Source organism: Mixophyes fleayi, chromosome 6 (genome assembly GCF_038048845.1).
Source record: "Mixophyes fleayi isolate aMixFle1 chromosome 6, aMixFle1.hap1, whole genome shotgun sequence".
In the NCBI taxonomy this organism is placed as follows: domain Eukaryota; kingdom Metazoa; phylum Chordata; class Amphibia; order Anura; family Limnodynastidae; genus Mixophyes; species Mixophyes fleayi.
Genome location: NC_134407.1, coordinates 10855402 through 10880927, shown reverse-complemented (window position 1 = coordinate 10880927; position 25526 = coordinate 10855402). Strand labels below are relative to the sequence as shown.

General features: G+C 37.6%; 3 protein-coding genes and 1 gene segment (V, D, J or C); all 4 read right to left on the bottom strand.

Annotated features, from left to right (window-relative positions):
• Positions 1 to 25526, bottom strand: part of LOC142160594 (uncharacterized) — a 326893-nt gene that overhangs the window by 71938 nt on the left and 229429 nt on the right. The window lies entirely within an intron of this gene.
• Positions 1 to 25526, bottom strand: part of LOC142160770 (M1-specific T cell receptor beta chain-like) — a 298946-nt gene that overhangs the window by 135295 nt on the left and 138125 nt on the right.
• Positions 2497 to 5167, bottom strand: LOC142160777 (trypsin-like). Of its 2 annotated transcripts, none has more exons than XM_075215761.1 (5): positions 5128 to 5167; positions 4547 to 4700; positions 3118 to 3378; positions 2766 to 2895; positions 2497 to 2646 (listed from the first exon to the last, which is right to left on the bottom strand). In XM_075215761.1, the coding sequence occupies exons 1-5, from the start codon at positions 5165 to 5167 to the stop codon at positions 2497 to 2499; spliced, it is 735 nt and encodes a 244-aa protein (XP_075071862.1). The 2 variants fall into 2 exon arrangements, with proteins under 2 accessions (XP_075071862.1, XP_075071863.1); XM_075215762.1 differs by having other exon boundaries at positions 2766 to 2909; positions 3147 to 3378.
• On the bottom strand, positions 12066 to 14297 carry LOC142160775 (trypsin-like). The gene is made up of 5 exons (XM_075215759.1): positions 14258 to 14297; positions 13655 to 13808; positions 12798 to 13051; positions 12474 to 12610; positions 12066 to 12280 (listed from the first exon to the last, which is right to left on the bottom strand). The coding sequence occupies exons 1-5, from the start codon at positions 14295 to 14297 to the stop codon at positions 12131 to 12133; spliced, it is 735 nt and encodes a 244-aa protein (XP_075071860.1). The 3' UTR covers positions 12066 to 12130.

Sequence of the window (25526 nt, the reverse complement as noted above, 5' to 3'; positions counted from 1 at the left end):
TTTATCAGGAAAAAGAAAAACCTGGCAATTCACTAGGTGAATTAATATAATTCTAGGCTTTCCATGGTTATGAAAGGGTTAATAAAGGATTTACTATATAGGAAATATAATGATTCTTTTGGAATTCAAATGAAGGCCATGCCTTGCTGAACATCATTGCGATGTTTGTCTGTGTGTATTTTCAGGTACTATCGTACTTTAACATTGCACCCCGTAGACCCATAGGGGTATCTTTACTAAACTGCGGGTTTGAAAAAGTGGAGATGTTGCCTATAGCAACCAATCAGATTCTAGTTATCATTTATTTAGTACATTATACAAAATGACAGCTAGAATCTTATTGGTTGCTATAGGCAACATCTCCACTTTTTTAAACATGCAATTTAGTAAATATACCCCATAAGCACATTGCAGAGAATTGAATCTGCCCTGTAAATGAGCAATTCTATCGATAAATGTTACTGGCCTTTCCTGTTGATGGATGATACTGGGACAAGTAATACATTTGGTGCAATCAGTCTAATGATAAAAACTAATGTTCATATTATCTTTAATCAAACAAGTCTTGATATCAGTTAGAAACATTCACAGATCATGCAGATTTCGCAGGCAGCAAGTGAGAAAGCACATTGCATATGGTATATGTTACACTGCGTATGTTACAGCAAGGTTGGTTGGTTACAAACACCACACAAATTACAAATATCTACATGCTGCATCTTAGCCTTTAACCAATCATTTACAGTCTTACTGTATCACTGTAAAAATTTAAGCCTTTGATTAATTTAAAGGACTAAATTTTAAAGATCCACCATGACACCTGTAAGCCCTAAAATTTTTATACCAATAATTGTCATGTGGAAATCAGTATTTTTTTTTTTTTTTTAAAAAAGTACAATAAAAATATATATATACGGTGAAGTCCTTATTCTTTCACCTTTCTCTGGACCTTTGCATCTCAATTTTGCTTCCCACAATAACATATATACCAGTGACTACCATCCATCCTCCCTTAAACATATGATTTGCTATCTTTACCTAAGCAAATGCTTTCAGGAAGGAGGTGGTGTTGCACCATAAGTTGTTGGACTATCTCACATAAAGGAGTATTATCAAAACATTTTATGCTCTCTTATAAACATAATTGCATTCTGTTTTAATGAACCTTTGGGGATTAGAATCTCCATATAAACATAAAACATTAAAAAGCGGTGGCACAAATCCTGTACTTGTTTGTTATCTTTTCTTTTCAGTGTTTTTCTGGTATCTCACCTGATGATATAAAATAATGTAATAAAGAGACCAATGGTTGGTCCATGTCTGCCGTATCTCTTATCTGATCTGTAGACATGTTTCTTTTCAATAGGTTAGAAAAGAAAAATATCTCAGTGTATCTAAGCATAACATCTTATCATAACCTGGTGCATCTCTAGAGATCCATGAGCCACCCACTGCATCCACTCACTAAGACCCTGGGACATACTTATGGAAATGTCCTTATGACTGACCAAGTGCATCCTATTTTTAGTCAACTTAGGTGTCTCCAGGCAAAATATCAGAAGAGTTCAGTAGGGTAGGTCTGTAGCTGAGCTGCAAGATGCTTAACTATATATATATATATATATATATATATATATATATATATATATATATATATATATCTGTTTGTAACGACTTTCTAATTCTTAATAAGACAGGTTCTGGCATTAGGTTGAACTTTTTCCTAATTTAGACTCTTTTTTTTATTTGAGAATGGCTTTTTTAAGTGAATTCTTGGCTGGTAACTCAACACTGTAAGTTTCTTCTTTAACCCAAAAATAAGATACTCCAATAATTTTAATCAAGAAAGTCTTTATATCAGTTACAATATTTAATGGATGCTACTCATCTTGCAGACAGCAAGAAGGAATGGCGCAATGCATATGGCATATGTTATATTATATGGTTACAATGAAGTCCCACACCGTAATTACAAATATCTATGCATGCAGCATTCCATCTTTTAACCAATAATTCTAAGTTTTCCCTTTTAATGGAAATCAATTTTTAATCTATTCAATCTTTAAGTTAAATACACACATTAGCACTATCAAATGATATCAAAGAATATTGCAATTTTAACCACTTGAAATGGCCTGTTTCTGTCTTCTAATATCTGTTCTTACAATGAATGTATGCTTTGGAGTATTTATTTTGAACTGGAGAGGGATCTCAGCAGCAAGAGAGCATTCCCAGGTTAGGATTGGGCATGGTCACTTGGGACACACATCCAATCCAAGGTCAGGTAAGCGGCACTGCTGTCAAGTTCCTTGACCAATCACAATAAAACATTGTGGTACTGGGGGGTTTTCACCATTTTTAATCTACAAATTAATAATTTCCTTTGTATCAACTCGCTCTAACTGTACCTTTCTAGATTTGTGTTAAGCTTTCTATTCCTCCATCAAATACAACACTTAATAATAATATTAATACTTTATTCAAACATTTACTCATTTAATTAGCTGCAATAGTGTTGGATATCCAGGAGTTGTAGTTGCAGACCTTGGTGTACACAGTGGGATAGTTTCTCATACCACAGCCGTATCCCCAGGAGATAATACCCTGAAGTTCTCCATTACAGAACGCGGGTCCACCAGATTCACACTGCACAGAGGAAAGAAATTGTTAGAAATTTATAAAAACCATGATAAAGTCTGCAAAACCACTAAATTATCTCACCATGAGACCAAACATAAATTCATTAGATAAAACAGTAACATTACATTGCATAAATCCTTGCCACCTTCCAAGTAACCAATACAGATCATGTTATCTGTAATCTCTCCTGGGTAGCAGTTGCTACACTGAGCGGCGGTCAAGATAGGGACATGCAAACACTGCAGGAGATCTGGGGAAAAAAAATTAGACTTAGTTTATATTCTTCCATCTTATACTGAACATTGCAGAAATATGTCATTCTTCATTATATGTATATATTTTTTTCTGTGCCTTTATATTTTAGGGATATATTTATCAAAGACAATAGCTTGTTAACATTGCAAAGGATTCATTTACTACAGTTGTCACTATCCACCAATTTCCAGGCCAAACAATGGTCTTTATATACTGTTCTCTAACTTACTGTCACTGGTAGGTGTGCCTGCCCAGCCAGAAATCTGACAGCTGGTGCCGGCGGCAGCGCAGCCAGAGGGCAGGGACACAGGCTGGACATAGGCATTGAGGACAGCGGCGGAGGCCAGCTTGATCAACCAGATGTCATTGTCCAAGGTTCTGGAGTTGTAGCTGGCATGTCTGATGACCTTGGCAGAGTTGATGAACTGTTCGGTGCCATCACTTGTAGCGATGTTGTGTTCTCCCAGTCTGACCTGAACACTCCTACATGAAGGGAAACAGAACAATCATGATGGATAAATCTATTTATAGAGATATTTCAGGCATTCTGCATACACCATTGAATACAGATCCTCTTTGGGTGGAATATTCACTTTAACTGAGATCAATGCTGTACAATGAAAATAAACTACATCTCATTGACACCTAGCATTATGTTACACTACACATGAGTGCAATGAATCCTAAAGTACAATTTTATCTTCAATAAAACAATAATGTTGGAAAAATGATCAAGAATATTTTCTCTATATATTTCTTTCACCTGCAACCTCATCACATAGAAATAATACTCTCCCTCGTGCTTTCTTCAGTGTGCCTCTGACCTACACTTTATCTCCTCTCTGTTACCCATCTCTCCCATCCACCTCCAAGACATTTCCAGTGCTGCTACTCACCAACAGCATTCCTTACCATACCTGACCAGACACTCCCTCAAATCTTTAAACGCTCTACTGTCCCTATGTACACACTCTACCCTCTTGTCTCACCATTGCCCTTCCTTTACCCTTGTATGTTTATTTCACTTCTGCATTTTGTGACATATTACAAATCAAGCATAATAATAATAATAATAATAATAATAATAATAACAACAACAACAAGACAAGCTAACAGTTGACTTTGAAAAAATCTGGAATATTATTGTTACATATCACTTGGAATTATGGGATTATATTGTTTACACAATAGAAAGCCTACAGCTTAGTAATACTAGTCACAATCAGCAATAAACCAAGCTGTAAATCAGACAGTAATCAATGAATATAGATATTTATCGCATAATTGGGCAGCACGGTGGCTAAGTGGTTAGCACTTCTGCCTCACAGCACTGGGGTCATGAGTTCAATTCCCAACCATGGCCTTATCTGTGTGGAGTCTGTATGTCCTCCCCGTGTTTGTGTGGGTTTCCTCTGGGTGCTCCGGTTTCCTCCCACACCCTAAAAACATACTGGTAGGTTAATTGGCTGCTATCAAAATTAACCCTAGTCTCTCTCTCTCTGTCTGTGTGTGTGTGTGTTAGGGAATTTAGACTGTAAGCTCCAATGGGGCAGGCACTGATGTGAGTGAGTCCTCTGTACAGCGCTGCGGAATCAGTTGCGCTATATAAATAAATGGTGATGATGATGATGATGATAATTCTTCTACTTACGTCTTGTAGCAGTGAGCAGCAGAGACCACCCACAGGTCGTTAATTAGGGACCCTCCACAGAAATGGTATCCTGAGTTCAGGGATGCCTGGAAGGGAACAGAATTCTTGTTGCAGATTATACCTAAGGGAATCTTATCATCATCCTCAAATGCAGCTGTAAGAGAATATATGGGATTTAAAAGCAGATCTGGGTCAAGACTGGGTTAAGACAGATTACAGTTCCCAACGCTCCAGAACTATATTTTGTTTTAGTGGTAATAAATTCTCTTTTACCGCTGTGCTTTTCTCTTCTGTAGGTCTCACTGTCTGCTTTGTTGTATAAAACTTAAACAGGACCAGGCATTGGGATGTATCCTGTCCAGTATATTGCCTAGGGCCTTAATGTTAAACCACTTCTGGCTTGGGAGGGGGGGGGGAGGTGCCAGGTAATTCTTAGTATATTAAAATAATGAGACCCACAGGGCTGTCTTGGCTTTGGTTTAATCTATATACAAACCCCTATCTACTATTATAGTGTCGTCACTGCTAAAAACTAATGATCATTTGCTCAATAGCTAACGTTAGAATCTTATAGGACTCACCAGCTGCTCCAAGGAGCACACAGATCAGGAGAAGTTTCATGGTGGGAACTGATGCAGAAGGAGTCTGTTGTTAAAGTACTGAGTGATATTTATACTTAGAGGATATCCACGTAATGCCTGCCCTCCAGCAAAAACAAAAACATGTGGGTATATAATAATATAGTAGTAACATGATTAGACCTAATAGTTTATCAGTGACCTTGTTTACAATCTATTTATGTAATATAAATGGCTTGCAGCAAAGATTTGGAATTACACCACCAGATCATTTAGGGGGGTCGTATAGAGTAAAACGCGAGGGATGTTTTTAAGCAAAAAATCTGGTTGGTTGTACTGCTTCTTTGTACTGCTCACGCGCATGAAAAATGTGTAGGTTTATATCGCTGTAAAGCTATTTGCATGTCCATGATTCACGCCTTATTAAGGGGAGGAAAGTGGATGTGTTCAACCCATCTCTCTTTCAGATTCCTAGATGTACGACCTATATATTGTTTTTTGCATATACAATGGATAAGATAAATACAGTTTTTAGTATTGCAAGTGATAAACTACTTTATAGATGATTTTTTTTTATGCTGTTGATATCACCTCTTTAATATAGGTTCCACTCTTTTTGCATGTCTTGCACATAACACAATTGGCGCATCTGAAAAACCCTTTTGTTTTAGTTATACTACTTTTAGTTGTTTTAGTAATACTACTTTTAGTTGTTTTGGAGCAATGTTTTCCAAGCCTATTCCTCGGGGACCCCTAACAGTGCATGTTTTCCATCTCTTTGCTGGAGCACAGGTGTATTCATAGCTGACATTTTTTGAAAGAGCGATAGGTCGTACTAATTATTTCACTGGTGACCTGGAAAGCATGTACTGTTAGGTGTCTCTGAGGACTGGGTTTGGGAAACATTGGTTTAGAGGAACTGCTTTTAACTAATTTGTCCTTTATATTTTTAGCTCTTCAATAGACAAATTTGAGATTTTCAGGAATAATATTAATCAAAGACTTAACTCTCTTTAGTAGAGACCATTGTCTGTGATTGATATGTTCTAACTATTTGCATTTCGAATGAAGTCTAGTACTAAATGCAATACATTTCATACTATCTTTAAACTTATTTTTTAATTAGTAAAAGTAAAGACTCACGTTGAACATTTGAAATTTCTAAAACCTTATCCTTATATCCTTTACTACTAAATTTACATTTCATCACTCAAGCCTGATTATTAAAGCCCTTCAATGTAGTGCAGTTGCGTATAATTCTTGGAACTGACTTTTCGGAAAGCGTCTTAGCCATATCTGATGATGATTGCTTATAATGTCAATATATGAATTTGAATCTGTGGGTTTGGTATAAATACTGGTCAGCAATTTTCCATCTTCCACATAGATCCACAGATCCAAAAAGTTAACTCTAATCTGGCTATAATTGAAGGTAAGGGTGATGTTATAAGGGTTTTGATTTAATTTGTTGCAAAAGAACTTCAAAAAAGATTCATCACCCCCCACATAAAAATATATGATCTATGAAACAATCCAATATGACTAGGTTCACCCCCAGCTCCAAAGCATTAAGCTCCTCCCAAAAACCTATGAAATTGTTAACATAGCTCGGTGCAAACCTGGTCCCCATTGTAATTCCTTTTTTTTTTTAATATATACATTTTGGTCAAGCAAAAACAAATGTTGTTTAAGGGAAGTAAATGACCCTCACTGTGATGTTAGGAGCATTGGTTCAAGCTGAACTGCTTATCGCTTTCTCCACCGCCATACAATATTTTGTTTTAATAAACTCCTTTACTTGCCAAAGCAATGTGTAGTGTCAATTATTATTAGTAGAATGGTAAGAGGGGATGTAAAGAGGGGATTGTTTACATGTGAGAACATCAACCATTAAGCATTTTAGTAAAACATCTGAAAATCAGAGTGAAATAACCAAGGTTCCACAGGTCTACAGAAAATTGTATATGGTAACATTAGTTGTAGATAGTGGAAGGCATCTGGATTCTTGCTCAGACGGTCCATTCCAGGAAAGACATGTCGATTTCATAAAAATGTATAGGAACTAGCTAATGGTATTAGCATGAAAAATGTTCTTATTTATTTTTCTCTAATGCATTATCAATCTAAGTGAAATGCGAAAATAATACAGGCATTAATTTCTATATAAATGTTTAATACTGTAGTTGGGAGAATTATGATATGTACAGTAGAATTTACACTCTATATATGATACATCTGTGGTAGACTGGAAATTCATATGAAATGAGCAAAATGAATGAGAGACAAGCTTAATGTAGGCAGAGGCATCAGAATCACTCCCGGATTCTCTCTTAAATGTCTGAATTTTTTTCTGGAAAACCAATTTGAAAAAAAACCACAGGCGGTGATAGGGCCACAGGACAATGTGAACTATAAATAATGAAAATAGAAAAAGTATGTGTTACCAGAGGCAACCAACACATGTTGATGAAAAAAAGTGACTTGAATCCATTTTACTCGGTACAGTACAAGTAAAGAAAGGAAGACAACCAAAGAATAGTCATCCTATAACTCGAGAAATTGTTCAAGGATATTGAAGATGGACCAAGTCAAGAAGAAAAGAAGAATAATGGTCTATCAAGCCAAGCCAAGTCCTGACTATTTTCTGTGTTTTTAATCATTATATTTTTCAACATTTTTATAGTTCCCTTATAAATCACTGCCTTTAACAGAGAATCCTGAAATTGGTACATGTCATGCTCTGTCCCCGCAGTCTTCTCTCTGCTTGGGGACGGCCGCTTGCCTCTTCCTGCCAGAAGCATCCCGTTGCTTAGCAATGAGAAGCAGCTCAATCAGTCGGCTTCTCGTAAGGGTGCACATGCGCCCGACATCCCCATCACATCCCCGTTGCTAGGCAATAGGGAAGGCCTTGGATCAGCTGTTGGCGGTCAGCGATGTCACTGACCACTGGGGAGACCCAATTAGCTGCTGCCTATTGCTATTTAAAGCTGCTCTGGCACCATTAGGGTGCCAGAGTACCAGATCCCCTCTACTCCAGCTCTCTCCTTCTGTTCTTGTTCCATTTGTTTCTGACCAGGCTTGTTGCATTACTTCTCCTAGATTCTGTTCCTATTACTACCATTCCTGGTTTGACCCTGCTTTGTCTGACTACGCTACTGGATTCCAATTTGGCTCTATACTGCTCCCTAGTTTGACCCTGGCCTGTCTGACTTTCCGCTGGTTCTGATTTGTGCTGCATCCTTCAGCCAGTACCAAGCCTCGTTCGACTGACTACTCCTGTACTTCACCTATACTTCACTGGCGACTGTCTTGGAGAACTGTGGCCTGCGCGTCCCAAGCAGCTTAGACCAAACCTCCTTGCGGGGGTCCCAGGTGAAGACCAGGGGCACGTTAGACTCAGCGCCTCCAAGTTCAGTAGTGCTATTTCCAGCAAGTGTACTGCACCCTATACCCAGTTGTGACAGGTTCTTGATCGGGGCTCGCTAGCGAATTTTAACCTGGGGGACAAGATTTGGCTCAGCAGCCTTTTAGGGGACCCTCCCAGATTGCATATGCCCCACTGCCCACCAACACAGCCAGACCCTGATCTTCATAAGAGCAGAACAGTTTAGAAGTGCTCCTATCCCTGTTTTTCTCAACTAAATAGTTCAGATGTCACATTCACTAATACTGTTCCTCACAAAATTGATTTCAGCTTGAAACACTTTGGATTTTAAAAGCAAGAAATATATTTGTTGTTTGCGATATACTGCTCAAAGAGCACCCTGTTGTTTGGCCACCTAGTATTCTAGCATTAAAGATTCCACTGATACTACCCCTCAAAAATTGTTTTCAGCTTGAAACACTTTGGATATTAAAAGCAGCAGGAAGCTGCAGTAAAAAAAATACTCTGGACTCTTTTCTGGTCTCTTTGTGATGCTTTATTCTTTTCTTTAGAATTTTGCATGCTCCATATTACCAGGAGTAACTAAAAATCGTTATACTTAATTAAACATTATAGCAAAATCACATGTATAAACATTTCTGTTTACCTCAAATGTTTAAACATGCAAACTAAACATTTTTTTCTTCTTCTCCACTGTGAAATATCAAAATCATTTTCCTTTTGAATTTCAGATTTTTGACTTTTCACTAATTCTCTGGATTTCATTGTATTAACGTGCACTTGCTTTTTTTCTGACATGCAGTATAATCTTTTCTCACAGCATTAGAACAATGTGTCTAATACCGCTTTCATACTGCCGCCCTGGCAATATCCCGGGTTTTTCAAGCCGGGTTTTTGCCGGGCTCGGAGCGTCCCAGCTCAGAAACACCATTCATACTGCACCTCGGACCCGGGAATTTCCCGGGTTGACCCCATTCATACTGCACAAGTCTGTGCCCTGGCAATTTGTGGGAGTCATCACCAGAGCAGTTTTCATTGGCTGAAAAATGGTGATGTCATTGAAAGGTGACTGGTTTTTGACGCATAAAGATGATGCAAAAGTGGGTGGTGATTGTTTACCACATTACTTTTCATCATGGCCGTCATTCTCCAACAAACTCCGATTCTGCTTCAGCTTGATCTGCACTCCACCATCCACCATTTCTCCTAAACTCCTTCTCGAATCTTCCATGGGCTCCCACCGATGACATCATCCTCCAGAGACAGGCAGACAGCCAATCAGCTTGTTTTCTGTGCAACCCGGGTTGAAAAACCCGGGTTGCACCATTCATAGTGCAGGCAACCCGGGTCCGACCCGGGAATTACCCCTCGATAAATCCCGGGTTGAAGACCCGGGTTTTTAGTCCCGGGATTTTTGACTTGTACCATTCATACTGCACCAAGACCCAGGTCGTTTGAGCTCGCCCTGGCAAAAACCCGGGATTTTGGTGCAGTATGAATGGGGTATAAATCTGTGTGTTTGGTCAGCTGGTTGAACTTGCCTCTCATATTTTCTGTCTCTTTCACACAGCTATGGTATAGTCACCACATTCAAAAACTGCACAATGATGGGATATGTTTAATGAAAGTCACCATGTTCTACAATGGATATAACCATAAACAATGAAACACTGTGGCACAAATCCTGAACTTATTTATCATCTTTTACTTTGAGTCATTAAGGAAAGTAAGGCAAAAAAAGGAGTAAATGTTCTCGGGAACAAACCATGTTACAATGCAAGGGGTGCAAATTAGTATATTATTTTGCACATAAGTTAAATACTGGCTGTTTTTTTTATGCACAAATACTTGATAGCTTTATTTTTACACTGAAATTTAAAGTTGGTCCAGGACATGCCCTACCCCAGCTATAAATATGTCCCCACAATGCAACATGGTTTTGCCCAGGTGCAAAGTTACTGCCTTTAATGCTTTGTTCTCCTTAATGACTCAGGCCCTGAGTGTTTTTTTGGTATCTCACCAGGTGATAATTTCATAAACAGATGCTATGCCCTGTCAGACCCAATGGTTGGTCCATGTCTGACATGTCTCTTATCTGATCTCTAAACATGCTTTCTATTCAACAGATTAGATAATAAAAATATCTTAGCGGATTTAAGCAAAACTTCTTAGCATATCTTGGTGCATCTATAGAGATCCGTATGAGTCACACATTGTATACAGTCAGTAAGACTCAGTGACATGCTTTCTTGTTCTCAGCAGAAATGTCCTTAGGACTGACCAAGTGCATTGTTTTAACCTCTGGGGGTAAATGTATCAATATGCGGGTTCTTCAACACCCGCGTTTTCAGCCTCTTCCGCGATTACATTTCAAGTGGCGCTGCATTGTAAAGGGTTAACTTCCCTTTACAATGCAGCGCCGCTTTAAATTTAATCGCGGAAGAGGCTGAACACGCGGGTGTTGAAGAACCCGCATATTGATACATTTACCCCCTGGTGTTTTGCCTGGTGTCTCCAGGCAAAATATCAGAAGAGTTCTGGGAAGTAGACCTGAGCTTAAAGATACTTAACTATTTCTCACCCAGTTTGCAACTACTTTATATTTCTTAATAAGCCAGCTTCTTGCATTAGATTGAATTTTTTCCTAATCTAGATACTTTTGTCGTTGGAGAACGGGGTCTTTCTAGAGCCTTTAACTTCTGGCTAGCAACTCAACAATGTAAGTTTCAGAGTTTCTTCTTTAAACAAAAAAATAAGATACTTATGCAATTTTAATCAAGTTTTTATATAGTCACAATCGTTCATGAATTATGCTCATCTTGCAGGCAACAAGTGGGAATGGCACAATGACAATATTACATGCTATAGCAAGCTGTCTGGTTACAATGAAGCACTACATTTTAATTACAAATATCTATGCATGCAACATCTTTTGACCAATCATTTACCATCTTCCCTTTTACGGGACAATGTTTTTCTAATTTGATCTTAGTTAAAATACACATACTAGCATTATACAATGGTATCAAAATAAATTGCAACTTTAGCCACAAAAAATGGACTTCCTCTGGCTTCTAAAATCTGTTCTTGAAATGACAAACCCATGTATGTTTTGCATTGGAGAGGGATCTCAGCAGCAAGAGAGCATAGTATCCCAGGTTAGGATGTGTCATGGGCACTTGGCATACACATCCAATCCAAGGTCAGGTTAGTGGCACTGCTGTCAAATCCCTCAGCCAATCTCGACAAACATTGTGCTTCTGGGGGGCTCCACCATTTTTAATCTACAATGAATAATTTCCTTTGTATCAGCTCCTTCTAATTATAACTATGGAAATGACCCCACTGTTGAGGGTAAAGTTAAATGAGTGCAATTATCAGGTTATTTGCTATGTCCATTTTTATACAATGTAATTCATATTATTGTATCTAATAGACATAATTACAGAGGAAACTGAATCTTTGAATAGGAAGAGAATTCTGTTTAGTAACTACTCTAATTTTTCCAAGCCTGTGTTATTTTTATCAGGTGTCAGATTTCTAAATTTGCGCCAATTTTTCTGTTTCGCCAACATATACAAATCGTAATAATATTAATACTTTATTCAAATATTTACTATTTTAATTAGCAGCAATAGTGTTGGATATCCAGGAGTTGTAGTTGCAGACCTTGGTGTAGACACCGGGATAGTTTGGCAGAGCACAGCCGTATCCCCAAGAGACGATACCCTGAAGTTCTCCTCTACAGACCACGGGTCCACCAGAGTCTCCCTGAGGAAAGGAGAGAAATTGTTGCAAATTCATTCAAAACCATGATCAACTCTGCAAAACCACTAAGTTGTTTCACCATGAGAGCATACTACTTGCTTTAAATCAACTTATCAAGTTTAACCCAAAAAATATTACACACAAATGATTGAAATTCCATAATCTTCATACTATATTGATAAAGCAGTCACATTACCTGGCAGGAATCCTTGCCACCTGCCAAGTAACCAACACAGATCATGTTGGCAGTGATCTCTCCTGGGTAGGCACTGCTACACTGAGCGGTGGTCAGGATCGGAGCGCTCACGCACTGCAGGAGATCTGGGTAGTTGGCTGTAAAAAAGTATAGACGTGGTTTTTATTCTTCCATGTTATACTGAACATTGCTGTAATATGTCATTCTCCATCCCATACTTATACTCCAACATATTACAGTCCCTCTTTTCTTGCATGAGGGATTGTATTTTTCCCTTTATGAATGTTTCTGAGTGCAACATACTGATACTGTTCTGTAACTTACAGCCACTGCTGAGTGTGTTTCCCCAGCCAGAGATCTGACAGCTGGTGCCGGCGGCAGCGCAGCCAGAGGGCAGAGCTACTGCCTTCACGTTGGAGTTGAGGGTGGCGGCGGAGGCCAGTTTGATCAACAGGATGTCATTGTCCAGGGTTCTGGAGTTGTAACTGCTATGTCTAATGACCTTGGCAGAGTTGATGAACTGCTCGGTGCCCTCACTTGTAGCGATGTTATGTTCTCCCAGTCGGACCTGAATGTTCCTGAATGAATGCAATACAGGACAATTAGCTAGTGAAGTACAAAAATGTATAGAGATATTTGAGGCTTTGTGAATATTACATTGCATATAGATCTTGTTTGGAAGGAATATTCACTTTCGCTGAGATCAATTCTGTATAATGAGAATAAGCCACAGCTCATTGACACCTTGCAAAGTGTCTTTTACACCACAAATTAGTGCAATGAATCCTGAAGTCAAATTTTATCTTCAGTAAAAGAACAGTGTTGAAAAATTATCAAGAATATTTTCTCTATATATTCCTTTCACCTGCAGCCTTATCACATAGAAATAATACTCTACCTCATGTTTTCTTCAGTGTGCCTCTGACCTACACTTCAGCCCCTCTCTGTTACTCACTTCTCCTATCAACCTCCAAGACATTTCTAGTGTTGCTAGCCAGTGACAGTATTCCTTACCATACCTGATCAAACACTTCACCCAACCTTCAAATCTTTAAACGCTCTACTGTCCCAAAGTCCACACTCTACCCTCTTGTCTCAGCGTTACCCTTTCATACTAGATTGTATGCTCTCAGATAGTAAACAATGAATATAGATATTTATCACCTAATTCTTGTACTTACGCCTTGAAGCAGTGAGCAGCAGAGACCACCCACTGGTTGTTAATCAGGGACCCTCCACAGAAATGGTATCCAGCGTTCAGGGACGCCTGGAAGGGAACAGAATTCTTGGTGCAGGTTTTACCTCCGACAATCTTTTCATCATCCTCAAATGCAGCTGTCAGAGAACATATGGAATTGCAGTTCCTCAAGCTCCAAAACTATATTTTGTTTCAGTGGTAATAATTTCTTATCCTGTTTTACCGCTGTACAACTCTCTTCTGTAGGACTCACTGCCTGCTTTGTTGTATAAAACTTAAATAGCCAAGTTTGAGCAGGAGAAGGATCACACATTAGGCGACCTAGGACCAGGCATTGGGATGTATCCTATCCAGTATCTTGCCTAGGGCCTCATGGAGTCTTATTCCACCTCTGGTCTGGGGGGAAACAGGTAATTCTATTGTACTTGCACAATGAGACCCACAGGGCTGTCTTGGCTTTGGTTCAAGTTTAAGGTTTGTAGTGTTTGTAAAAAACTCAGATATTTTTCCTTTTTCTAGTATCATCGCTGCCAAAAACTAATGATCATTTGCTCAATAGCTAACGTTAGAATCTTATAGGACTTACCAGCTGCTCCAAGGAGCACAAAGATCAGGAGAAGTTTCATGGTGGGAACTGATGCAGAATGAGCCTGTTGTTAAAGTACTGAGTGATATTTATACTTAGAGGATCTCCATGTAATGCCTGCCCTCCAGCAGAAGCAAAAACATGTGGGTATATAATAATATAGTAGTAACTTGATTAGTAGACCTAAATAGTTTATCAGTGACCTTGTTTACAATCTATTTATGTAATGTAAATAGCTTGCAGCATAGATTCGGATTTACACCACCAGATCATTTAGGGGGTCGTATAGAGTTTAACGTGATTGCTGTTTTTAACAGTAAAATCTAGCTCTCTGTACTGCTTCGTTGTACTGCTCACACGCATTAAAAAAGGTGTAGGCTTATATCAATATAAAGCAATTTTCCTATCTATGATTGGCACCGCCTCAAAGGGAGGAAACTTATGTTTCAACATAGCGCAAGTACAGTAAAGACATGTTCATGTACATGCTACCAATTTAGAGGTCAAGACTAATGTACATATGACTTTCAAGAGGTGTATGTGCTGCCGATGCTCCACCCCTGTATCAAGATCCAGACCTTGCTAGTGAAAAATAGACCTTAAATAAATACATTTACATTTTTTTAAAAAACTGATCTGCTCCCCTCCCCTCCAATAATGCTACCAGCATTAGCGCTCAAAGCCTATGCTGGAAGTAGCAATGTTGGGATGAAAAACGGCGAAGGGAGCCTATGTTTATCCTGCCATATTTATTTAATATATTTTTGAGATTTTAGTTGATAATACAAGTAGATTGGCGCTCCTTACTGTTTTTCCCATTCTATGTTAATTATTTTGAGTGAGTTGGCACCACCCCCTGTAGGGAGCTGACTCTCATTGTTCTATCTTTCTGGAAGTGAATATAAGAAGTGAAAATTGTGAATTTTGGACAAGGATTGTAACGAGGAGTTAGTGAGTTTCTTCTTTTCAACCACCAGTTAGACGCCAATTGGCTCATTGTCACTGTAATTACTAACACCTCAAGTTGTCTGCACAATATACTAATTTTACCTACTATATACTAACATTGCAGTAATACTCTAGGGTGCAGTGCTGAGTTGTATTTTGTTCAGTTGTATTGAATTCAGGAGGTGGATACCACTGTACTTAAGCAGCTTCCAATTAATCCACAGTACCAGTCAAAGGAATCATGAGCGCAAACTGTTGTATTAATTAGCAAATTATTTGTCCTGCTGTTTGCTGCGCTACTTCTAGCATAATCTAATTTGACACATATTGCTCAGTGGACACATACATATATGGGACTTTTAGATATCAAACAGTTGTGTTGGGAAACCCTACAATGATATCGGGATCAGAATATCATCTCTAAAGGGGTACATTTATCAAGCTGCGGGTTTGAAAAAGTGGAGATGTTGTCTATAGCAACCAATCAGATTCTAGCTGTCATTTTGTAGAATTTACTAAATAAATGATAACTAGAATCTGATTGGTTGCTATAGGCAACATCTCTACTTTTTCAATCCAACAGCTTGATAAATTTACCCCCAAGATTTTATAAATTTAAAATGTACCAGATAAAATTGTGACATAATTTATCCAGATACAACCCATCATTAATCCACAAATGTCAGGAAATGCTAAATCAATGCTTCTTTAACCTTATTGAATTGCTAGCGTCCAGAGATCAAACTGAACTAAGATCGATGAGGTCAAAGCTCTAGACAAGCACTCAAAACTCATAGAATGGGAATGATTGGTCGTACTATTTAATATTTTCCAACCAATCACTGACCAATCATGTAGTGTGTATGCGCTCATGCTCACAGTCTCCATAGAGTTTACAGAGTCAAGCTCTTTTCAGCCGATGCTAGCGCTGAATGTCCCGGTGAATAAATGTAGAGAGTGCTGTAGAAGGAATAATTTGTTTGTTTGTTCTGAGACAGAATGTTTCATTTCAGAGTCACAGAAGGTAAAGAAATTCGTTAGGACATGTGGATAGCTATAACAAGGCGGTTTTAATCAGTGTGACAATGTGACAAGAATGAATGAATGAATGAATATTGTGCTGTCATTCTCTGAAGACTAGAGGACCAGATGAAGGACCAGATAAAGAGCACAGATCTGAAGGTAAATCGTGTCAGTGTGTTCGCATGAATCGTCAGACTGATCGGACCTTCAGTCATAGGTACAATCATTTGAGATAACACGTCGGTCAGAAAATTCTTCAGCTTGTACTTATCCTTACTGTGCAATTGCGATCACTACGCCACGTGTAATGACACCTTCACACAGATTAATAACTCACACGCTTACATTTACTTTCACTTGTAAATAGTACACATTTTTTAAAACCAATTTACAGTTGATCATTTAATAAATGAATTAAAGGTTATTTATGCGGATAATATTATAGTAAAGGTATTTATGGTTCATTTTCACTAACATGTAAAGAGTTTGGTTTCAAATTAAAGCATATTTTAACAGCATAAAACCGGTTTCAACAGAGCAGCGACCGCAAGTTATGAACTATATGAGATTAATATTCAAAAACACTCTTCTAATGGGTCAGTTTACATCAGTATTTCGGCGGGCTCCTGAAGCAAGACGCGTATACTGCAGTTGGAGTAAGCTGTCCCCACCCTTGAAGAGCATCCTTTGAATCAATCTATGACCTGCATTGTACTGGACTGTTAAATCCTGAACCAATGGAGAATGCTTTAACTGTTATCTTGTTTACTTTATGATATAATCACTTTTTTATGTAACACAAATTGTATATAAACCAGGCACTGAGTCAACCATTCAGTCTACTTTGACCACAGACTTCAGGACCGTTAGCTGGATCCAGTGCACTGCGTATGTATCAGTTGTACTTTGTATTATTATTGTGATCTGACAAATCTTGCTATTAAATCTTTTTTGTGCTTTGGAACCACATTGATTGCAGTGAACAATATTTATTGGTAGCGACAGTACAAACATTACACTATGCGCTCACAAACAGGCTTTACCATGTAACCAAACACTTCCATTACACAGTACTTGAACAACCCTTTTAATCTAACAAGTCAGTTTCAAAGTACACTAACAATATCACTTGCTATGCGTTTACACTAAGAATATCGCACACATCAAGTTACAACAATTAAAGTTTATTTAAGCAACATCGTTGTCGTACTCAATCTAACTGTTGCAACAAACACAAACTCCACACTATTTGCACAATTCCATTCAAACGCAATATATACTGTTTAAACTTCACATATTTATGTTATCTTACCCAGGTACCACCCTGAGCTAAAGCACTTCAAGTTGCTATGGCCGGTGAGATAAAAAAGCCTGTGTCTTATTTACTGACTGCAGGAACAATCCCACACTGTCAGCAAAACCAATTTTGAAATTATCCCTCAATAATTAAATCTTTTATCCTATAGTTGTTTCTTTTTGGCTGCATCATTATGATGCCATCGTCTTCGCAAAGTACAATAGGGGTCTTGTAAGTCATCTTTAGACATCTGGCTCCTGTCTCATCTCTGTCCATGTCTTGCAGTCTTAGGATCCGTTCTGTCATCTGCTGGAGGTGTCGTCTGCTACAGGTGGGCACCGCCTTTATTTTCGTTATCTAGTAGGGAAGAAATAAAAAAAAAAATCAGACATTTTGAAATGTTTACTTTTTCCTATGCGTCTGTCATCTTATTCGTTCGGTTCACTTGTAGAATTCTTCCGAAATTCTGCTATTCTCCTTTTCTTGGTTCCGAATATGGGAAAAAAAAAAAGAAGAAAATCTTCAGGGAATTTTCCCATCTTAGCATGATTAACTAATCCACCCCACCCGCTCATTATTTAAGAAAGTATTCCAGGGGGTAAATGTATCAATGTCCGGATTCTTCAACTCCGGCGAGATCTAAGTCTTCAGCGCTTAAATTTAAAGCGGCGCTTTAAGTTTCCCTTTACAAGGCAGCGCCGCTTTAAATTTAAGGGCTGAAGACGCCCGATCTCGCCGGAGTTGAAGAATCCGGACATTGATACATTTACCCCCAGGTGTCATTTTCTTTCTGAATTGGAAAAACATATTTTGCTATCCATTTTGAATATTAAGGACTGAACTTCACATAATTCCAACCACTAGGTGGCATTAGAGATCTGTAGACAGCCTTGTCTTTTTGCCATAATATGTTTTCAACATTTTTCCTTTACCTGGGAAAGTCTATGCCATGTTTGCATTATTCCTATCCCCCATTTTCTCTTTTCCAATAACCTGTGTTTCTATTGCAGAGGAGAAAATAGAGGAATATTGCTCTTTGTAAGCTGTGAAGGCAGAAATAAATGTTTATATACATAATACTAGTAGATGATATAAAAATCAGACTCTTCTTTTTAGTATATTCTATATAATAATTGAGGATGAGCAGTCTTGTTTCCAATATATTTCTTTTTAATAGATACAGCCCTTAACTAAGTGATATCAGTTCACTTAGGGTTAGAAAGCCAACAAGTCACTGTTTTAATGCAATGCCTTTATACATACTTGTTTTCTCATCATTAACATCATTATCATCATCAACATTTATTTACATAGCTCCAGCAGATTCCTTAACGCTTTACAATTGGGAACAAACAGTAATAAAACAATACTGGGTAATACATACAGACAGAGAGGTAAGAGGAAAAAATTAAGAAGGTTGATCCTGCGCTAGGTTGATCCTGCGCTATTGTTACACTGAGATTTGTAAAAGATATGAAGTGTAATAGTACCTGTATTGACAAGTATGGATAGATATTGTATATGGAGATTGGGGTGTATATCTTGTTACTTAAAATATTTTATTACAAAGATGAATAGCATTTAACAACGTGAATAGAAAGCCTAAGTAAGGCTGTCAACCACTCTGTGTTGACAGCCTTATCCTAAGTAAGGCTATTTGTAACTCATATACATGTATAACATAATATGCAATCAATATAAAATCCAGCAAATAGAATATTAAAAAGTCCATGGACAGTACCATCCAGCTAATAAACACAGAGCAGTATTGTCCAATACAGAATTGGTTGATGTCAACTCGATATACTGGGAGCAAAGTCCGTGGTGGGTGGAATATACTATCCGATGAAAATGCAGAGGTAATCATTAAAAGTCTCTATACCTGCGGTTCGTTGGCCAGCTTCATTGCGATGATAGGTGAGCGAGATACCAGTGTGAGATTTCAGGGAGCTTGCGTGTGTTCCACCGTGAAACGCACACATTGATGACGACTTCCTGTTATATGTGTGGGCTTGCCCAATGCGTTTCATCACATCTGGTGACTTTTTCAAGGGAAATTGATGATGCTTGCAGTATGTCTGGTTCTCATAGTGCGGCGTTAGTGACGTAAATCAAGTTGGTGGATCTAACAATAAGTGATGGACCTAAGAATATATAGTGAATCAAGAAATCTCCCACACATATCTTAAACATTACCAATTTTATGCAACAATGGCAGAATATTTTAGACCAGTGTTCCTATCAACTAATGGACCTTATTATTTCCACCTGAAGTTCAGAATTACACAATTAGAATCCTTTAAGACGCATCAAGATTATCAGACATTAGAAAGCCTAGTTCAGAAAAGATTGGAAACTAAGGAAGAATATATTATACATGTTAAAAAACCCAAATTACTAAGGGACAAATTTGGTATCAAGGGCACCTCTTAACGCAGGCAAGACCTCAACAAGGACCACTGAAAAATGCTACTAGATCATCCTACCATACCCTCAGCATACACAATACCATACAAGAAATTCAACCTCACATACCAACAATATATGACCCAACTTCACTCCAGAATCAGATACCCCTCTATCAGGGATAGATTCACCAGACATACATTTTCTTCCTCTAATACATCTGATGAATCAGGAACATCATTTTCCATTCATCTAATACATGAAGAAAACAGTTACCAACGATTAGCAAGAGAATGATTTGGTTAAGGGTGTCTAGATTTAGACATGTTCCTTTTGACAACACATGACAATTCCCTCAGAGACGATACCAATCACTTTTCCTTGAATACTACAAAGGCAGACAAGGAAAGATGTGATGAGATTAGTATAGTTGTACACAGCCCTAAATCACCCATAGAAACAACACAGACACATGATTGTCATCCTAGCACCTCCACAAAAGCTTTTTTTAGAACCTACCCTCTAGAATCCTCTGGAGGGAATCTTAACCAACACAAATGGTGTCACTTTGAGTCAAACAAAAATGAAACTGGAACTAGAAGAAGAGGTTGTCGAGGGGGCCAAAAGAACCAGAAAGACCAAACATTTAACAGTAGGGCCACCATCACCACCCCGGTAGGGATTTTCAACTTGAGCTCACATCCACTACCAGCACATAAATCTCTTTTAAATAAAGGATTAAAATTTGCCCCACCAATCATTTGACCAAATTCGATTTCTATATAAATATTCACAAATTCACCAGGAAGTTTGCTTTAAAGAAATATTTTTTAAGAACTCCTGGGGAGGCAAGTTTTAAACATAATCAGTCTACAATAAATATATTCAAACATACTAACCTTAAACCGACATCCACATTTAATCTGAGTTATTTAAAAGGCCCTTTTATTCTCACTTTTGAATCTATGGTCATGAAAGAGATTGAACAAATTGACACGACACACAAACCCAAGGAAGCCAGTTTGACCAAGAAAGCGATAGATGCTCAATGCGATCTACAACAAGATGAATCCCTTATCATTAAACCAGCAGATAAAGGGGGGGGGGTATTGTGGTGCTAAACAAGTCAGATTACATTGCAGAGGCTCTTATATTATTAGGAGACTCACTTACCTACCAACGCCTCAGATCAGAGCTTACGAGTAAATATCAGGACCTCCTCAGCAAGCTCCTTAAGGGAGGCCTTGAATAAGGGATTCTTACAAAGAAATAATTTGAATTTATTTACAATAAGCACCCAACTATACCCGTTTCTTATTACTTACCCAAGATACATAAAGATACATTCCATCCACTGGGGCGTCCCATTACCTCCAGAATAAACTCCCTAACCGCTAACCTTTCACAATATATAGACTGTTTCCTTTAGGATTATGTAAAGGCACAACCTTCATACCTCCGTGAAACCACACAAATCTTGCAGACTCTATAGCATTTAAACTGGCAAGAAGACTATTGGCTGGTCACCAGCGACATAACGTCACTATACACAGTGATCAACCACTCCCAGGGAATAGCCAGTATAGAACACTACCTACAAAATAATTACTTTTGGTTTCAAGACCAATTTTTCCTGCAAATTAGAGGAACGGTCATGGGGACCAGGTTCGCTCCGAGTTACACCAATATCTTTATGAGCAAGTGGGAGGACGAATCCATCTGGTCCAACCAAGAGAAATCGGAGCGAACCTGGTCCTATGGCGACGCTATAAAGATGATATTTTGCTCAAATGGCAGCTGGATGAACAACCCCTTCTTGATTTTATGTTTACACTAAATGAGAATCCATACCATATGAAATTTACCACCAATTATAGTAGAACAGAAGTTGACTTTTTAGACCTGACAATATATATAAATAATGGCCAAGTTGAAACCAAAACGCTTTGCAAGCAAGCAGACGTCCATAGTTATATCCTCTCCACCAGCAACCTTAAACCCCAATGGTTGAGTAATATTCCGGTAGGTCAATTCAAAAGAATCAAAAGGAACTGTCCCTCTATTGACGAATATAGAATACAAGGCCATCATCTTAAAACACAATTTGAAGAGAAGCTATATCATCATGGTAAATTATAGGAGGCATTCAATCAAATAGAAGTTATAGATAGACAAGAACTCCTTAGATACAAGGCCAAACCAATGGACACCACAACAGATGGACAAATACGTTTCATAACAAGATATAACACTTCAGATCCCAAGAGTAGAAAAACTATCAGAGAGAAATGGGATATACTTTTACAAGAAAAAAAGTCTTAAAAAAAATTCTACCCACCCACCCTCGTATAGCTTTCAGGAAGGCTCCTGATTTGACCACTCAACTGGTCAAAAATTACATTAGACCCAAGTAACAATCCCAACAGGTTCTGCTAACAAGAAACCAAAAGGATTCTATAGATGTGGCCGATGTGTATGATGTGTATCCTCCAAAACATGCAACACAAAGCCCATTATTGAGATCACATCATCCCAAACAGGATGGATATATAATATCAGGGATTTTCTAACTTGTGACACAAAAGATGGAATTTATTTACTACAGCGCCCGTGCAACTTGCAATATGTGGGCGGTACTGTCAGACCCCTGAAAACCTGTATAGGAGAGCATATAGGGAATCTTAAAAATGGTTTGAAAACTCATAGTGTCTCCTAGCATTACAAACAGAAACATACCAGGACCCCTCCACATTATGTTTTACAGCCATACAGAAGGTACAAAGAAATTGGAGGAGAGGTGATTTTTTCAGAACTATAAACACCATAGAGACCAAATGGATATATGACCTTTGCACACTTGCCCCCAAAGTTCTAAATATAGACTTCAATATCCAGAGTTGTGTGTAAAGAAACCCCCAGGGACTCGTCTCGGCACAGTCATGCCTGGTTTTAGTCTACAGCCATAACACCGTGAAAAACGCCCAAACCCATCAGCACTTGGAAGCTAAGCCATGTTGGGCCGGGTAAGTATCAAAACCATATGGTTTCGAGAATACCTGATGCTGTAGATCGCACCAATGTTGTGGCATGTCCAGGAGACTTATTTACTGCCTAAGTTCCTTAATGAATCAGGCCCCTCTTCTTCAGGTCTTGTAGCTTCCCTGTTATGGATGTCTTCTAATGTTAAAAATATATTACGTGCACAGTCTTTAAACATTTTTCTTCTGAGTGCAGCCCACCTTCGTCTATCTACTTGTATAAAAGTTTACTGATGACGCTGTCAGTCTAATTACCTCTTATTCTTGCTACCTGTGTCTATTGGAAAAAAATCAGGAATGTCATGTTCAGTGGCCACATGTAAATAGATTATACACACTGCTGTGCTACTATGTTTTATAAGGAATATTTATATTATTATAATGTCATGTATATTTGTGCTGCTCTTTTGTCACTAATTTTAGCCAGCCAGCCTTCTGCAGCCTTCGAGCAAAATTGGGGAAAATTTGAGTTGTGAAGAGATCAATAGAAAATAGACTGTAAATTAATGTATTAAATAAAAATGTAGAAGCAACAACAGCTCATACTCACATAATTTTACCTATTTATTTCACAATTTTAAATTAAATCCAGATCCAAAACAAAAAACAAAACTTTTCTGCATTTTTGGGCAAAAGCGGAAACCAAACTAAAACAAGGAGGCTCACGTACATCTCTAGTATATAATAATCATTCTATCAACAAGAAAGTGGCATAAAACAGAATGTAAAGCAAGAACCACACAGCTAATGCTCAGTAAAACAGAAGGCAGTAGACACTGTAGTTCCAGCTATGAGAAGCTATTAAATAGGAATTAATTAGAAAGCTATTGATAGGAAGTGCAAGTATAGTATATATAAACCCATGGTGGACAAATTTTTTCCTATTCAACTGTGAACCATAAAGAGAGCAATGTAAAAACGGAATGTGAAATCCAAATAGCGCTTCACTTTTAACAGCCGCCCGCTGGAATTCAAAGGGAATATACACAACTTCCCAACAATTCATAGACAAATTACAATAATATGAAGACCTACAGGCGCTTATAAATATTCTTTCTAAATAAATAATAAAGATAATACTTAAATTTGGTGTTGACCACCCTCCGATTCTTATTTCTCACAAGTATTCATGTGATCATGGAACAGAGAAAAAAAGGACAATATAGTGTAATACAGTCCAATTAATATATATAACAAAAAATAAAAAATAAAAAATAAAAAAAATAAAAAAAAATAAAAAAATAAAATAAATAGTTCAATACACACAGAAGATCTTCTCTTATATGTAGATACCCCCTATGGTGGGGTACTCACAAGAGTCAGATGAAATATGGGCTCATCAAAAGATAACTTGTCTTTTCTTTTCATATAGTCTCCATCCATGGGATATTTCCATTGACATTTTAGATGTTTCACCAGATAGATGAAGTATTCAGGCAGTTGGTAAAGGTTCCACAAAGTTTCCAAACTGGTTCCCATGCAGAGTACACCAAAACATAAACATCCATTCAGTGTAAGAGATATTAAAATCAGCAATAAACAAGCTCCAACATGTTTCGACCTGAACTGGTCTTTTTCAAGGTGCATCTTCAGTTCAGGTCGAAACATGTTGGAGCTTGTTTATTGTCTACATATAAGAGAAGATCTTCTGTGTCTATTGAACTATTTATTTATTTATTTATTTATTTTTTATTTTATTTTATTTTTATTTTTTTTTATTTTTTGTTATATATATTAATTGGACTGTATTACACTATATTGTCCTTTTTTTCTCTGTTCCATGATCACATGAATACTTGTGAGAAATAAGAATCGGAGGGTGGTCATCACCAAATTTAAGTATTATCTTTATTATTTATTTAGAAAGAATATTTATAAGCGCCTGTAGGTCTTCATATTATTGTAATTTTTCATTAAGAGAGCAATATTTGTTAATTACTGAGATACTGTATAAGATCAGTAACCTTTAACACAAAAATATTTCACTTTCTCTCTATAATGGGTATAATTAATATCTTCACACTATGGATAGATATGGATCTCCCGATATAATATGGCCATTTGACAACTGAAGTGAATTTTGTCAATATTCCAACTAGACAATAAACACATGAAATTATGTGTGGAATAATATAATACCTATATCAACAGTATATAATAAAGTTCAATAGTTGAATGCATCCAGTTCTCAACTTCCTTTTTGTTGTCCCACCTAAAGGTCTGATTAATAATATTTTATTAGCACAAAAGTTCTATCTTTATCGCTTTTATATATTTTTTTATCTTAATATTTTACCATTGATAGGCCTGGTAAATATGGTATTGGGAATATTAAATTTTAATCATTACTAAAATTTATTTTAAATATATGAATTTATTGGACTAGGAGTGCGTTCTATATCAACTCTAGTCTGGATGAATATAAGAAAGGAAAGTATGCCTGCCAGCAAGGGAGAGTGGTGGAGATCAGGATGAAGGAATGGAGTTATTAGAACACACAAGAAGAAAGTGTCAGTATGAGTCAGGATTATAACCAGGACTTGAATGTGAATGCACA